Source organism: Ostrea edulis, chromosome 6 (assembly GCF_947568905.1).
Source record: "Ostrea edulis chromosome 6, xbOstEdul1.1, whole genome shotgun sequence".
Lineage (NCBI taxonomy): Eukaryota > Metazoa > Mollusca > Bivalvia > Ostreida > Ostreidae > Ostrea > Ostrea edulis.
Window position 1 is genome coordinate 74,975,131 of NC_079169.1, and position 18,386 is coordinate 74,993,516.

General features: G+C 34.5%; 1 protein-coding gene and 1 long non-coding RNA gene across 3 annotated transcripts in view; one reads left to right on the top strand and one right to left on the bottom strand.

The window, feature by feature from the left end:
- Positions 1–18,386, bottom strand: part of LOC125646153 (CD151 antigen-like) — a 44,482-nt gene that overhangs the window by 14,998 nt on the left and 11,098 nt on the right. Inside the window, exons 2-5 of one of the 2 annotated variants that reach the window (XM_048872326.2) lie at positions 14,834–14,943; positions 3,326–3,440; positions 1,110–1,301; positions 1–51 (exon numbers count right to left, since the gene is read on the bottom strand). The exon at positions 1–51 is cut by the window's left edge and continues 24 nt beyond it. In XM_048872326.2, the coding sequence (XP_048728283.2) occupies positions 1–51; positions 1,110–1,301; positions 3,326–3,424 (342 nt within the window). In that variant the 5' untranslated portion in view covers positions 3,425–3,440; positions 14,834–14,943. Of the gene's footprint in view, positions 52–1,109; positions 1,302–2,899; positions 3,296–3,325; positions 3,441–14,833; positions 14,944–18,386 lie in introns of those variants that run through there. The other variant, XM_048872327.2, reaches the window with a different exon arrangement.
- On the top strand, positions 8,358–12,392 carry LOC130046955 (uncharacterized). Its single transcript, XR_008796028.1, has 2 exons — positions 8,358–11,170; positions 11,580–12,392. It is a non-coding gene; the product is annotated as an uncharacterized LOC130046955 (long non-coding RNA).

Consider the following 18,386-nt stretch of genomic DNA (forward strand, 5'->3'; position numbering starts at 1 on the left):
AACTCCACTTATAGCTTCCACCAAGAAAATCAGCAGCAGAAACACAGCATACTGTGAATAATAAACATTCAAATTACACAATAACAGGTAACAATGGAAACACAGCATACTGTGAATAATACAAACATTCAAATTACACAATAACAGGTAACAATGGAAACACAGCCTACTGTAAATAATACAAACATTCAAATTACACAATAACAGGTAACAATGGAAACACAGCATACTGTAAATAATACAAACATTCAAATTACACAATAACAGGTAACAATGGAAACACAGCCTACTGTAAATAATAAACATTCAAATTACACAATAACAGGTAACAATGGAAACACAGCATACTGTAAATAATACAAACATTCAAATTACACAATAACAGGTAACAATGGAAACACAGCCTACTGTAAATAATAAACATTCAAATTACACAATAACAGGTAACAATGGAAACACAGCATACTGTAAATAATAAACATTCAAATTACACAATAACAGGTAACAATGGAAACACAGCATACTGTAAATAATACAAACATTCAAATTACACAATAACAGGTAACAATGGAAACACAGCATACTGTAAATAATACAAACATTCAAATTACACAATAACAGGTAACAATGGAAACACAGCCTACTGTAAATAATACAAACATTCAAATTACACAATAACAGGTAACAATGGAAACACAGCCTACTGTAAATAATAAACATTCAAATTACACAATAACAGGTAACAATGGAAACACAGCATACTGTAAATAATACAAACATTCAAATTACACAATAACAGGTAACAATGGAAACACAGCATACTGTAAATAATACAAACATTCAAATTACACAATAACAGGTAACAATGGAAACACAGCATACTGTGAATAATAAACATTCAAATTACACAATAACAGGTGACAATGGAAACACAGCCTACTGTAAATAATACAAGCATTCAAATTACACAATAACAGGTAACAATGGAAACACAGCATACTGTAAATAATACAAACATTCAAATTACACAATAACAGGTAACAATGGACACTTTGATATATGTACATTTGTACCAGTATTAAGATGTAAAAAAAATATTAGAATTTTACCAAGACCAGAAGACATCTGTTCTCTGAACGCGCTCCACCACATCCCATAATTCCAGAGAAAATGATGAAGCCTCCAATACCAATCATTAGGAAGGTGGCTATGGGATAGGTAGAACTTCCTAGGAGGCTAGCATAGGAATGTTTAGCAAAGAGTATCCACAGACCAATGGCAAGGAAGGCACAGCCAGTCAACTACAAAACCAAATGGGGCATGTTTCAGATATCTAACACTTGACTTTCTTCAAACACAACAGCCAGGATGGCCCATATCAGAGTGATCCATCAGATGTTTTGTTTCATGGCATCCAAAGTACAGAAGTAGAGATGCAAAGTGATGTGACAACCTCCTTTAAGGCCGTCAATGATTGTAAAAGGTCGGGTACGATGAAATAAATGGCAGAATACAACAAATAAAACGGATGGCATAGGATTTAGATGAAAACATATTAATTAGAACTACATTAGCTTTAATTGACAAGATATTCGCAGAAATTCCTTCGATAAAGTTGGTTTATACCCCATGAATCAGTCTTGAAGCAGGTAGCCCCCTGCTTGTTTACATGATTTGTTGCACACCTTTACGCGCTAGTGATTCACAGAGAATTTACCTCAAATCCAAACCCGTTCATATTGACCATGAACAGCTCAAAAGTGATGTTCATTTCTTATATTTATATTCATTTACAAAATCACCATTTGTTTACATTACTTGTATAAGTCAGGAAATATTTTGTTGCATAAAACGAACTCCTAAGATCCACCTATGTCAGTCATATTATGACGTACATCAAAACACAGATATGACGTCACATTTTACCCTGCCTTTATCAACATTGTACGGTGCATTGTATTTTGGAGCTAGGAGACCACAAGATTGGGATGATAATCAATGTAAGTTCACAATCTTAATCCGAGGTGTGACTTTACGAGATCTTTGTAATGCATGTTGTATTTTTTCAAATCATTACGCTCTCTCAGTCGCGTGCTTTAAACTAGTTCATAATCCATTCATAGTCGATATGAACGGATTTTGTCGCATGCTGAAATTGGTTGGTTCATAGAGGAAAATGCGATTTGTAATATAAATATTATACAAATAGCAGTGATTGAAACTTGAGAAAAATAGCTAAAACGCATCAAAGATGCGTATGGCTGAGTTGCAGTTTGGAAAATTATGCACTCTGGCATTCAAAAAGTAAAAACATGCACATATTTAATATAGCTTATAAGTATGAAGCTTTGAATGGCTGCAATAGGTATTTAGTGTAATAATGACCTTGACCTTTGGCCTTTGGATTTCAAAAGCAACATGAATCTTGAATGTCATCAGGATTTGAAGTCTGATAAACATACACCAGCATTGAGCAAGTACATGTATAAAAGTTAGAGGCAAGCTCAAATCTACAGTATATAGTGAAAAAGAGACCTTGACCTTTGGACCTCAAAATAAATAGGAACCTTTCTCTTTTAGATGTAATCAAAATATGGAAGTCCGACAAAGATGCACCAAGTAGTATGAAAGTTATAGACTGGACAAGCTCAAATCTATGGCATTTAGTGACAAGGTGACCTTGACCTTTGACCTCAAAATAATAGGAACCTTCCTCTTTTGGATGTGATCATGTTATGTAAGTCTCACAAAGATACACCAAAAAGTATGAAAGTTAGAGACCGGACAAGCTAATTGTGGATGCCGCCTGCCCGACTGAACGGCCAATTTAAAAGCCGAGATTTGCGATGCAACTCAGCTAAAAATGTTATTAAAGGTTAATATATTGTAAACCCTTTACCTTTGGATCAGGGGTGCAATAAAATATGATCATGTTGACGGGATACTTTTGACCTGAGCAGCAAACACTGGTTACAGGTCTTTTCCCCACCAAGACAATTTAAAAAAAAAAATTTCAACATAAAAACTTCCCTTCAAATCAAAAGATTAATTTCACACAAAATTCTTCCTTAGTCAAAATGTAGAAACTATGTTCACAGGTCATATATATTAGTTTTCTCTACTTAGCAAATTGTAAAAAATCACATTATTTGAAAGAAATTCTAAAAACCTTAAATTCCTGTTATCAAAAATTACTGACTAAATGGCTGTTTTCTTTGGGATGTAGTTGTCCTCAAACACATACATCTACAGCTCTAAAATGTTCATTCTACATACAATTAAAGGTTTATTTTTCAACATTAAAGCTATTAAACAATCAACTTACCCAAAAGATAAAAGTAAAGACATAGATCACAAATTTGAGGAAGTTTTTCCCACACAACTCTTGATTTTTTCTTCGGTTTCTGGCTTGACCATTCATCATGATGGAAAGATGGAAGCTGCAATGAAGAAATGAGTGTAGCATCACTATCTTCCATGACCTGTGTCTGAAGTCAAAATATTCATACCTCAAGGTATTTGAGGTATCGACAGAGAGGATTTCTGCAGTGTTTACATAGAGATGTTTTCTATGATGATATCAGACATCTGACTACAAAACAAAATCACATGTTGCTTCCTTTCATACAGTGCAAGGGAATTTGTTGCACATTCTGGCATCATTTGTCTTTTCTTTTTAATTTATTAATACCATGATCAAGAATTTTTGCATACTTTCTAGGAAAAGAGGCCAAACACTGAAAACTATGTTGTCAGGCAATATTTCTACTGCTTTTTAGCTCACCTGAGGTGAAAGCTCAAGTGAGCTAGCTTTCTGATCACCTGTTGTCCGTTGTCTGTCTGTCTGTAAACTTTTCATACTTTCGACATTTTCTCCAGAACCACTGAGCCAATTTCAACCAAACTTGGTACAAATCATCCTTAGGTGAAGGGGATTCACGTTTATTCAAGAGAAGGACCATGCCCCCTTCAAAGGGGAGATAATCACAAAAATGTAAAAATAGGGTAGGTTCATTTAAAAATCTTCTTCTTAAGAACCAATGGGCCAGAAAGCTGAAATTTACATGAAAGCTTCTTGACATAGTGGAGATTCAAGTTTATTAAAATAATGACCCTCGGGCTTAGAATGGGGCCACAATAGGGGATCAAAGTTTTATATACAAATATATAGGGAAAATCTTTAAAAATCTTCTTCTCAAGAACCACTGGGCTAAGACATACAAATTTACATTAAAGGTTCCTGATATAGTGCAGATTCAAGTTTGTTAAAATCATGGCCCCCCAGGTTTAGGATGGGGCCACAATAGGGATCAAAATTTTACAAATATATAGAGAAAATCTTTGAAAATCTTCTCAAGAACCATTGGGCCAAAGAAGTTTACATTTACATGAAAGGTTCCTAACATAGTGCAGATTCAAGTTTGTAAAAATCATGGCCCCCGAGGGGTAGGTCAAGACCACAATAGGGGATCAAAGGTTTACATGCTATTATATAGGGAAAATCTTTAAATATGGGGCACGGTGACTCAGGTGAGCAATGTGGCCCATGGGCCTCTTGTTTTTTAATACTAGATACCTTGACCCATATATCTAATAACATTTTCAACTTTTTTTTGGTTGTTGTGATAACCCCTTGAAACTCCAAAGTGTTAATTTCCCCATATACTTCAGCATGTAAATTTCTCCTCTGCATGCACATCACCAACTTGTCATGATATCAGTGGGCAGGGGACTATGGAAATTTACATGAAATGCCATGTGTTTTTCAATTTCTGTTAGAGAGTATTCTTAATGTACATTCTGGTAGGGGCTCTCAATTATTTTCTTCAGATCGTTCTCTACTAAAACTCCAATTTTTAACTAACTAAGGTAAATTTGAAAGTCCTCAATTTCAAAATATTTTTGTACATATCCTTCACTTTCCATCTGTATCAGATATCTCTTTGGTGTGCATGTTATTCCCCTTTATTGAGAACATTTTCACTATGTGATTCAAACAGACACACCCTGGACCTGAATTCCCAACACAGCAGTCATATATGTGGTAGACGTTAATATAATAAAGAATTTTTAGGATTTCAAATAATAATGCACTTTCGCTTTTTGATTGTTGGCCCTCAACGCCTGATCTTATCTAGGATCATGAATTTCACTATTTTGGTAATTACATATGCACCTTGCTTACTCTGGAATCATCATTGTTCGTGGGGGATTGATGCTCGTGGATTTTGTGAGTCACACTTACCCACAAATTTACGTGTCCTTAATCATTTTTTTAAAACCATGTAGAGTTATCTCTCCTAGTGACATCGTATCGCTTACCCACAAAATTACGTCCCCACAAACCAGCAAAATTTTGCTTACCCACAAACATTGCCCCCCATGAATTAAAATGATTACACTGTATGTGTTAGATGTTCAAGAGTACAATCAGGATAGAGCTCTCAATGGTCATAATGACTAGGCACGTATTTTATCTATGGTGTTTCGAGACAAAAAAAGAAGAAGATATTTTTAAAGTCTGCATACTTTGGGGGAAGGGGGCTTTGCCATCCCCCATCTCCAAGTCCTTATAACCACAGAATTCACTACTTTTCATAGCTTTACCTAACAAGAGGCCCATGGGCCACATCGCTCACCTGAGTCACCGTGGCCCATATCTGAAGACTTTCCATATATATTTGCATGTAAAACCTTAGTCCCTATTATGGCCCAAACTACCCTTTGCAAACTTGAATCTACACTATGTCAGAAAGCTTTCATGTAAATGTCAACTTCTTTGGCCCAATGGTTCTTGAGAAGAAGATTTTTAAAGTTTTTCCCTATATATTTGTATGTAAAACTTTGACCCCCCCTCCCACTTGTGACCCCATCCTACCCCCCGGGGGCATGATTTGAACAAACTTGAATCTGCACTATGTCAGGAAGCTTTCATGTAAATCTCAGCTTTTCTGGCTTAGTGGTTCTTGAGAAGAAGATTTTAAAGTTTTTCCCTATATATTTGTATGTAAAACTTTGACCCCCCCTCCCACTTGTGACCCCATCCTACCCCCCGGGGGCATGATTTGAACAAACTTGAATCTGCACTATGTCGGAAAGTTTTCTTGTAAATATCAGCTTTTCTGACTCAGTGGTTATTGAGAAAAAGATTTTAACTATATATTTGTATGTAAAACTTTGATCCCCATTGTGGCCCCATCCTATCCCCGGGGGCCATGATTTGAACAAACTTGAATCTGCATTATGTCAGGAAGCTTTCATGTAAATCTCAGCTTTTCTGGCTTAGTGGTTCTTGAGAAGAAGATTTTAAAGTTTTTCCCTATATATTTGTATGTAAAACTTTGACCCCCCCTCCCACTTGTGACCCCATCCTACCCCCCGGGGGCATGATTTGAACAAACTTGAATCTGCACTATGTCGGAAAGTTTTCTTGTAAATATCAGCTTTTCTGACTCAGTGGTTATTGAGAAAAAGATTTTAACTATATATTTGTATGTAAAACTTTGATCCCCATTGTGGCCCCATCCTACCCCCGGGGGCCATGATTTGAACAAACTTGAATCTGCATTATGTCAGGAAGCTTTCATGTAAATCTCAGCTTTTCTGGCTTAGTGGTTCTTGAGAAGAAGATTTTAAAGTTTTTCCCTATATATTTGTATGTAAAACTTTGATCCCCCATTGTGGCCCCATCCTAACCCCGGGGGCCATGATTTGAACAAACTTGAATCTGCACTATGTCAGAAAGTTTTCATGTAAAAATCAGCTTTTCTGACTCAGTGGTTCTTGAGAAGAAGATTTTTAAAGATTTTTCCTATATATTTGTATGTAAAATTTTGATCCCCTATTGTGGCCCCATCCAACCCCCGGAGCCCATGATTTGAACAAACTTGAATCTGCATTATGTCAGGAAGCTTTCATGTAAATCTCAGCTTTTCTGGCTTAGTGGTTCTTGAGAAGAAGATTTTTAAAGTTTTTCCCTATATATTTGTATGTAAAACTTTGATCCCCCCTTGTGGCCCCATCCTACCACCGGGGGTCATGATTTGAACAAACTTGAATCTGCAATATGTCAGGAAGCTTTCAGGTAAATTTCAGCTTTTCTGGCCCAGTGGTTCTTGAGAAGAAGATTTTTAAATGACCCCACCCTATTTTTGCATTTTTGTGATTATCTCCCCTTTGAAAGGGACATGGCCCTTCATTTGAAGAAACTTGAAAACCCTTCACCCAAGGATGCTTTTGGCCATGTTTGGTTGAAATTGGCCCAGTGGTTCTGGAGAAGAAGTCGAAAATGTGAAAAGTTTAACAGACAGCCGGACAGACAGAGAGACAGACGGACAGACAGACAGACGACGGACAAAAAGCGATCAGAAAAGCTCACTTGAACCTTCGGTTCAGGTGAGCTAAAAACTGCTGAATACCAAATTTAGAATAAATAAAACTGGGAAGTTTAAAATATATTATAATGTTATAGCATGATGGACTCATCAAGATGAACAAAATCAAATTGCAGTAGATCATTTGAGTGACTGTAAGGTGACCTTTTTATAAAACTACACAATCTGGTTCTATGAATAGGATGTGTGTATTCTAACAAATGATTCTTACCACAGCTCTTACAGACTATACAGAACCCTGAAGCCATATGTTTCTGTGATTTTGGACTGTGCATCCTAAGGCTCCTCTTTGGGCCCAAATTGGTTGAATAAATATTCTGTTCTAGTCTACTCTAGTAGTCTAGGTAATGTGATATTAATCAAATTTGAATTTGCTTCCTATAAAGCATAGACCCATGGATTGCAATGCTTTAAGAAATCTAAATTGTTTCCTAATTATCTCCCCATGGAAAAAACATGACCCATTTGAACAACTTTAAATCCCTTTCTCCAAAGAATGTTTTCAGCCTAGTGTTGATACAAAAGCTCATTAGTTCTGGGAAGGAGGTCAGTATAGTAACAGAGAACATATCTGTAACCAACACACAACTGAGCCAATTTTTCAGACACTGTTGGTCCAAACTTTTGAAATACATCTACTACCACTGAGCAACATGTTTGAATAACATATGATTCACAAATGAATAACTTCTACTAACCTTATTATATTATTCTGTATAAAATGCCAGTATCAATTATCAAAATTTTCATCAGTGTAGCAATAACTTTCCACTAACAACTGTACATAGCGGTGAATCAGTGAAATTTTTATAACGTATTCATACATGCCTCTAGAAATTCTTACCTTTATAAAATAAGTATTCTGTTTCTAACATTAAATGGAAACAGTGAACCGATATTGTATTACAATATTGTCAAAGTCAAGTATGTTAACAGACTCGCAGTAGGCTTGAAATGTCCCATACCGAAAAAAACTATAACTAAGTTATAACTTTGTAACTAAGAAAAGTTACAAAAAAGTTATAACTAAGTTATCGGAGTTTGGAACCACTTCTTCAAATAAAGTTATACTTTACTTATAACTCGGGTACAAAAAAGTTATACTCATGTATAAGTTATCATCTTTTATTTCAACATGAATACAACAAGTGCATAAAAGTTATCAAAAAGTTATACTTCAAAAAAGTTATACTTCACAAAAGTTATCAAAAAGTTATACTTAAGTTATGGAAAAGTTACAAAAAAGTTATACCCAACAAAAATTGTGGAAAAGTTACAAAAAAGTTATACCTGACAAAAGTTATGGAAAAGTTACAAAAAAGTTATACCCAACAAAAGTTATGGAGAAAGTTACATAAAAGTTATACCCGACAAAAGTTATGGAAAAGTTACAAAAAAGTTATACCCGACAAAAGTTATGGAAAAGTTACAAAAAAGTTATACCCAACAAAAGTTATGGAGAAAGTTACATAAAAGTTATACCCGACAAAAGTTATGGAAAAGTTACAAAAAAGTTATACCCGACAAAAGTTATGGAAAAGTTACAAAAATGATGGGGATAATAAGACATTACCGATTATAAACAGCGACTATTATTGGTATATTAATTTCATTTATAAAGGTGGCCGAGTGGTTAGAGCATCGCGCTCCAAATCACATGGCCTCTCACCTCTGTCGGCGCGGGTTTGAATCCCGCTCGCGCCGGTAAGTGAGAAAGTTTCCCAGTTTACTTTCGGAAGGTCGGTGGTCTCTTCCAAGGTACATTGTATCTGGGTACTCTCTTCCACCAATAAAAACTGGGTGCCACCAGATAACTGAAAAATTGTTGAGCGTGGCGGAAAACATCAAACAATCAATCATTTATAAAGTTTGGCACAAAAATATAAATAAAATATTCATCACTAACTCTTTGTACATATTATCACATTAAAAATTGGACAATCCCCTATGAAGGGAATCCCATATATATATATATATATATATATCTCACATTACTGAATGTATAAAAGCTAGGTCTGTTTTATGTTCTGGAGGCTGACTTGGGAACTAATCTTGGTCCTCATCGAAAACTTGACAATGGCCTCTGAATCCCGGCATCGTCTTTAAATAAAAAAGAAAATACTCTAGTAACTAACTGTCATTGATTCTCCAATTTAAAAGATGGATGTCAGAAATTACAAGTTTTTTTGTTTTCACCTTTTAAATACATCTTCACAAATTGAAAGAAATGTGGGCGACTGATTATTCTTATTCGAAGTTAAACAATTTGTTATTAGTGTTATATAAAGAATTTATTAATTAGATTATAATCTCTTACCAGGAATAGTGTTTAAAATGGTCTTTTCATTTGCACCAGTTAGGTTCCCCTTCCTGAAAAGTTCCACTTGTTGTTTTTTTTTTGGCTTATATAAAGCTTGTATATCTTTGGGATAAATGTAGATCCCACTACCAGGCATCAGCTCCATCATCTAGAATAAGAAAAAGAAGCCAAGATAAAAGAAAATCACAATCCATTTATTTCAAAGCTTTAATATTATTATTAAAAATTAAAAAAAAAAAAAAAAAAAAAAGGCTCAAAAACTTTTTTAACCTCCAGTTAACATTTTTTTTATTACTCATTCCGAAATTTTCTTATCTAATTTATAGCTTTTTTAACTTCATGTGAATAAAAAAGAATTTTCTCCCTACTTTCCTACTCGACCCTTTTTATCCCTAGTCGGGAGAGGCCTAGAGGGCAAGCAAATATTTTCTTAAAGATATAAATATTTTTTTCAGTTTTAGGGAAGGGAAATTCTATACTATTATAAACACATTTTCTTATTTCTAAATCATGTAAATTTTCATAATCGTACTTTTATTATTTAAAAATGTTTGTCCACATAAGAATATGTATTTTGTCAACAAAATGGAGGGAATCAAGAAGGGCTAATATGTAGGACTGTATAGTCCAACTGCAGTTTTAATTATCCTCAAGTTAAAATAAACTTAATACATTCTGACAAAATTTGTGTAAATATTGTAAACAGAAACTTGCTTGAAAAGGCCTACCTAAGATCTTGGCGGGATGCACGCCAGAAAAGCCATGGCAGCTGGCTTTCACCAAATCCCCAACTTTATACTGGCAAAACTCCTTTCTTGGATCTTTGATGCGTGATATGGTTATGATGCTGACCTTTTCTTCCTCTATCCACTCCATAAGGGCATACATGGTTCGTTGAACAAAGTAATAATAGAACCTTTCAACTTTCACCTTCTTGAACCGACGCTATCTTGTTTGAAAATGGAGAGCGGAGCCGATTTGACCAATCAGCGATTAGAGGAAATACCGGAATCAAGGAATTCAAAACCTTTATGACTTCAAATGATTAAAAATCGTAAAGTATATACGTGAGATTTTTTTTAGTTATTCATCAGTTTTGCTGAAATTGATCAGGAACAATCAAACGTATTTTTATTTTTACGTAAATACCCGATTCGCACACTTCCGGTTATTCCGGATGTAAACGAAGAAGGCGCCATTTTAAAAACAAAGATTGAAATAAAAGCGAAACACTCGTCACTGCTCCGAAGCTATGTACCCTCACAAACGTGGTAGCTACCAGGTTTTCCATGCCGATAAGTCTAATCCAACACTCAAAGTATCCCTTTGGCGAATGCAACAAGGAAAAGACACCATTTCATCAGAAAATTTCGACAATCGAAGTGTGGCGTGTGAAACTGCTGGCCCTGTCGCCATTATGATTATCGATGCCTTTCATGAGAAATCATTTAACCAGGTTAGTTTTCGTTACGATTGTGTACCGTAACTGTTGATGTAGTTGAAAGGTAACAAGTTCCTAGATTTCGTTTTATGCATTATATTCTGATGCTTGTAAATGATCCAATATTCATAATCGTAAGTTACAAGCCCGGCATGTAGCCATTATTTTATTTATTACATTTTATTTGTGAATTTTTATTTCCCCTCAGAAATGACTTCAAATTGTAAAATGTTTAAATGCGATGTCAAGCAGATTTATTTACTTATTTCTTTTTTACGTCATCAGTCACAATGTGATTTATAGATATCATAGGTTATATGATCGATATATATATAATAGCCTATCAAATGACATGTTGCACCGAACATTATATGGAAACATTTGTGCTATTTATGTACTTTTACAATATTTGTTTTGTTTTTAGTTGCTTCAAGATGTTGCTGAAGAACCTGCTTTCTTGCCATATCATATATGTTGACGGAGATTCAGAATGAGACAAAGAGTTTGATATATGATCCTACACCTGACAGAAAAAGTTGAGGATCTTGGACCACTTTGGTGCTCATCTTGTTTCTATTTTGAGGATTGTAATGGATAATTGAGATGCCTTTTCCATGGCATCCAACATATTGAAACCCAAATAGCATTTGCGGTTTGTGTTCATCAGCAGCTACTGACGTTGTCCCAAGCTCTGAAGTTTGACAGCAGTGAAAGGGAACAGACAGGGTTGCTGTTATTGGAGCCTATGTAAAAGACCTTTGAAATCTGAGGAACAAGCAGTCCTTTTGACCTTAGCTGGAGAGTAGGTCCGTGTGGTTTTCTTCAAAAGACTACTTGTGGACGAACAGGTTGAGACAACAAAATAATTCGATTCAAGGAAACGTTCATTGGGAGATTAGAAACTTTTGTTAAAGTAACAGGACATGACTACAAATGAAAAACTTTGTTTTGTTTTCACAGTTCCTAACAGGATTGAACAGGAATATAACATGAACATGTTCAATGTCCAGAACAGAGACATCATTTAACAGTCATACCTTGTTTTGTGTCACATTTACCAATGAGATTTGAATATAGAAATATTTTTTGATACTTTTTTGGAAAAGACGTTTTTATATATATGCCTTAATTTGATTTTGATAGACTATGCATACCTAAATTGATGAATAGTGTCTCTTTTAACTTGGAACAGAAGTCCATATGGACTTATTTTTAATAAATACTGTGACATATCTCATACATGTGTTCAGTTCATTATTCGTTTCAATTAAACAATTTGACCTGCCATTCTCCATAAATAGCACCTAGTGGTAATTGATCAACAATCATCATACATGGTGTTTTGAATTCTCACGGGTTGTATCAGCGTATAAAGTTCATCAAAAATATAATATATAGAATGTTTTATTGATCGCACAATGCATTTATTATTCTATAAGTAAGGATCCTGGATTTTGTAATTTTTCCATGCAATTTCTGATCAATTCCTTAATCATCCCCCCAAAAGAAAAAGATTTAAAAATTCAACATTGAAATTTCCCTCTGACTAGCTTTTTTGTGGCAAAATAAGAAATGACACAGTTCACTGAAGTGTTTGAAAGTGAATAATCACTAAAAATTTACATAAGTCAATCCAGTTAAAGACCCAATTTTAAGATAATGCCCCAAAATTGTAAACTGCCTGTCAATCAAACATTTAACAATAGATCTCAGGTGGAGGGACATCTGCAGACACTGGTCTCCAGCTACCCCAGAGAGGTGTTTTGATAACAATAACAGCCAGTATCTACAGGCATTCTTTAGATCTTGAGGAAGCCCAGTATACCAGAGTTTTGATAGCATTGACCTGTCCACAACTGCTATTTTCTTGTAATTCAATTGTTTTTAAAAAGACCTCTGAACACTGGAATTTCAATAGTATTTTTTCCCCCTTTATATACATGTATTATAAATTACACAATCAGAAATCAAACAATAATTTGCACAATAATTTCTAAAACTTATAACTTATTGAAATAATTTATGTCATGAATTTTTTATACCTCTATATTTATAACAGAAATTATTCATTGAGTCAATGACTGAGAGAGAGGGGGTGGGTGTAGAATGTGTGTCATCTACCCTTACATGTAGGAATACAACCTACACTATGACCACAGAAACTCTGCAGAGGTCCCTGAGACAGGTCCTGTGTATATCAAGACAGCATGGACAGGTAGATTTCTACCATGTTTTGTCTGTATTTCTTAGAGTGTCATGGGATATAGCAATTAACACCTTGGTAGACCCTGGCCACTCCAGGTAAATAACATCTGTTTAGATTGGGCTCCACCTACATTTTCACAGACCAAAGGGTCATGAGATAGGTCTTTAACATTCAGTTAATTACTATGAAAGTGTCAAAAAGTATTGGTACCCCCCACCCTCAAATGACAAAGTCCCAAAACTGGTACATAAATATTGGATATGCTTGAAAATGGCTAAGTCCAGAAAAGTTACATTTTAGTTATACATGAAAATGACAAAGTTCAAAAAGTTACACTTTAGTTATACATGAAAATGACACAGTCCAGAAAAGTTACATTTTAGTTATACATGAAAATGACAAAGTTCAAAAAGTTACACTTTAGTTATACATGAAAATGGTTAAGTCCAGAAAAGTTACTTTTTAGTTATAACTTTTTTGTACCTCAAGGCCTAGGTATAATTAAGTTATACTTTAGTTATAACTTAGTTATAACTCATTTCGGTATGGGGTGTCATAAAAAATTCATACAGTGGAGAAATGAATGGAATTCCATGAACACTTTAAGCTCTGCCAGTAAAATGATCCCACTATTACCTATCTAAGTAAGATGTAATATACTTTCTCAACCCGACTGTACTATACACAAGATAAATACAAGGTCAGTTTTCGCTCATTAAGGTACAGCAGCTAGAATAATCTAATACACCAGAATAATATAATACATAGAATAATATAATACACAAAATAATATAATACATAGAATAATATAATACATAGAATAATATAATACACAAAATAATATAATACATAGAATAATATAATACACAAAATAATATAATCTAAAGATAAGATGCAATGAAGCCCCTACCTTAATAATTTTGAGAATACACATAAAATAAAACTACAAAATTATGTCGTCCCCTGACCTTAATTATTAAAGTCCCCAATCTATCCTGTCTGAATGCTATACTGAACATGAAAAAAGATCAGAGGATATAAGAAACTAATCTCTAACCAAAAATCTATAATCACAATTTGTGCCTGGCATGCTTCAGCACTATAAAATTTCATTTTCATTGACATCAAAAGATCTTGCTTTTTAAAAATGTAATGATTACCTTCTAAGATATTTGATTACAATTACTTGATGAGTTCCAAAGTTCAGGTGAAGTCCTTGGCAGTAAATTTTATTACAGAGTAAAGAAAGCTAGAGAGAATTTGATGAGGATAAACTGCATGATAGAAAGACAGCCATAACAAGATTGTTCAGCATGACTGACACTTGACGAACAAAGATGCATCAGGGTTTTCTTCAGTCTGCACATGAAATGGCTACTGTGCAGATATATCTACAAAATTTCTATTTCATGCACAGGTACAGCTACTCATGCATTGATCTTGATCTCTCTCTTTTTCTCTCTCTCACATACCTTAACAAAGGTCTGTTTCGACTGGAATGTAACAGAAGTTGAGATGGTTCTGTTTCTACTCTATGACATTATCCCAAAGCATGTCTATGCAGTGTATTCTTGTTATCAATCTGAAAATAATTGTAAAACTAAATAAACACAAAATTGTAATATATTTTCATTAGTTTGTTGTACAATAAGTATGTCACTTTTTCCCTGCCTGTCATGTGGAATTACATAACATTTCTTCTTTAACCAATTCATAGTAGCACTGCATTCTGACAAGGGCATATCATAATACATGTATATATAGAAAGAGTGATGTGCACGTGCTTGTATATTACACCTCTGATAGCACAAAGCTATTATAAATACAGTACTGCACATTCTCTATTCACGAGTACTTCATTTTAGTGTGAATTTATTTGCAAGGTTGCGTTGACAACACAATGTAGTTCCTGTTCATCACAAATGATTTTGTGTATACAAACTTACAAAGTGATGAAGAAAAACATTCACAAAATTTTGTTGAACTTGTAAATTTGATGATTACAAAAGTTTATTAGATGATAGAAATAAAGTCTCACAAAATATGTGAGTTACAGTATTTGTACAGCCCCATGGGCCACAATGCTCACCCGAGCCCCCGTCGATCATATGGGTATACATGTAAATTAATATTCATAAGTTTTGAACACTAATAGTGCTGTGCATTCACCAAATTTTATGATACAACACTTTATTTATACTATCAAGATATGACACATTGGATTTATTTCATTCATTCCAATTTTCCATTGAAAAAATTCAAATAAACAACAAAACAGGTGATTCGACATTTTTTCTTCAGCATATTATTTCATTGGACCTGTTCCTTTTCTTTGTATTTCATAAACAGCTGATAACTTTCCAGTCAATGAGAATAATTAATTATAGCAAGCTAAATGAACGTAGCCAGTTAGACATCGAATTGTTCAGATTTTTTGATTTTTTTTTACATTACTTTAAACTCGATCACCAGTAGTGAGAACTCTCTCTAAATTTGTTGTCAATATCGCAGCATTTGGAGGAAATAAAACATCATTTTCATTTGTTAGGTGCACATAGTTTACGGCGAGGGTCTAAAATGTATAAATAATATTTTTGTTTTGCTTGGAAGCAGAATTTCAAAAATTTTCCACACTAGTCTGAAATTTGCTGCTGTCATAGGCGAGAATCCACCTGGTGACCTGGACTGGTAAATGTCCTAGTAAAGATAAACATATGCAATCGAGAGAACAATGAGGTATATCTCTGTTATTTTAAGAACCTGTGGCTTGAAATTTGGCATGCAAGTAGTCAAAACATTAATCTATTCAAGGAGACTGGCAAATTATGCATATCACACCCGGTCTCTGATTTTTTAGGCATTTGAAGCGAGTGGGTAATTATTTATCTAGGTCAGAGTTAGACCCCTTTTTATATTTATGGAATCACAGAGTTCGGGCCCAAAACAGGCATAGTCCCTGTGCCGGAAGTGAACATTTTAATTAACTCGTACGTTTCAGACTAAGTAAATTACGATGTAAGCGGTCTATTTTTCAGCAAGTGAATTGGGAATTTTTAGTCTCAAAATTGGGGAAAATCAATACTTTTTGGCATTGGGAATATAATGGTACCGTTTATCCGTACCATGCAGTTATATACGGGAAAATAACGCTATGATCTGCAACTTGTTATGGCAAAGCAATGTACCAAATACCAAATGAATATTTGTAAGCACAACAACAAGAGGCCCATGGTTCGCTCACCCGAGTCACCTTGGCCCATATCTGAAGACTTTCCATATATATATATTTGCATGTAAAACCTTAATCCCTATTGTGGCCCCAACCTATCCATGGAGGCCATGATTTTTACAAACTTGAATCTGCACTATGTCAGAAAGCTTTCATGTAAATGTTAACTTCTTTCGTCTAATGGTTCTTGAGAAGATTTTCGAACATTTTCCCTATATATTTGTATGTAAAACTTTGATCCCCTATTGTGACCCCAATCTACCCCCGGAGGCCATGATTTGAACCAACTTGAATCTGCATTATGTCAGAAAACTTTCAAGTAAATCTTAGCTCTTCTGGCTCAGTGGTTCTTGAGAAGAAGATTTTTAAGATTTTCCCTAAATATTTCTATGCAAAAATAAAAATTTGATCCCCTATTGTGGCCCAAACCTACCCCCAGGGGCCATGATTTGAACAAACTTGATTCTGCACTATGTTAGGAAGCTTTCATGTAAATCTTAGCTCTTCTGGCTCAGTGATTCTTGAGAAGAAGATTTTTAAAAGAGCCTACCCTAATTTTGCATTTTTGTGATTATCTCCCCTTTGAAGGGGGCATGGCCCTTCATTTGAACAAACTTGAAAGCCCTTCACCCAGGGATGCTTTGTCTTAAGTTTGGTTGAATTTGACCCAGTGGTTCTGGAGAAGAAGATGAAAATGTGAAAAGTTTACAACAATGACGCCGACGATGACAGACAACGGACAAATTTTGATCAGAAAAGCTCACTTGAGCCTAAAAAAAGCCCAGAAACTGATAATGCATGCTATTTTTCTAAGTCCATAGCAATAACTTAGTGAAAAATCAATGGACCGAAACAAAATTCAAACTTGATATATGTAATTTGTCATGGCAAAGCAATGTACCAAATGAAATAAATATCTGCAAGAACAAAGAAAAAAGTGTGGAAAACTGATTTGCGGGACTGACGGACAGACGGACAAACAGACTGCAAACCTAAAGTCCCCTTCAACTTCATTGGTAGGGGACTAGCCCCATGCAGGGTAATGGTGTGAACAAAATTAACAATCTGCACTACAAAAGGATGCTTTTAAATCAATTTGAAATATTATTACCCTTGTCACATTCCTTATAACACAATTTTAAAACAGATTTCTATATATATTTTTTCTACAAAATTTTGAACCCATTTTGTGGTCCCAGAGTTTATGATTTGAACATTCCTGAATCTACATTACATGATGTTTGTAAATAAATTGGACCCATTGTACCGTTGTCACTCACAAGAAAACTTTTAAATATTTTCCTATATATTTGCGTGTAAAATTTAAACCTCTATCATGCTCACCTAAGGTGTCATGGTTTGAACAAACTTGAATCTATACTATTCCAGGATACTTTCCTGCAAGTATGGCTTCTAACGTTTATTGGTTTTTGAGAAGTTGATTTAATTTAACACACAAACCTACTTTATTATTTCGCCAATTATCTCCTCTTAAAAAAGGAGCAAGGCCCTAGCTTCATTTAAAGAGAATTGAATCCCATTAATAGAATTCTTTATGCCAAATTTGGTTGCAAATGGTCTAGCTGTGCTTCTGGGAGAGATTTACAAAAACCAATAAACAAACAAATTTTCATCAGAAAAGCTTGAGACAGGTAAACCAAAAATAAACTCTATACAAACCTTCAAGTACCAAAAGTAAAGAGAATATCAAATATGTTGAAAAAAATCCAAATATGTTGGAAAAAATTACAACAGTTCCTACAACAGTTACACTCAATTGCATTCCCTTCCAACAA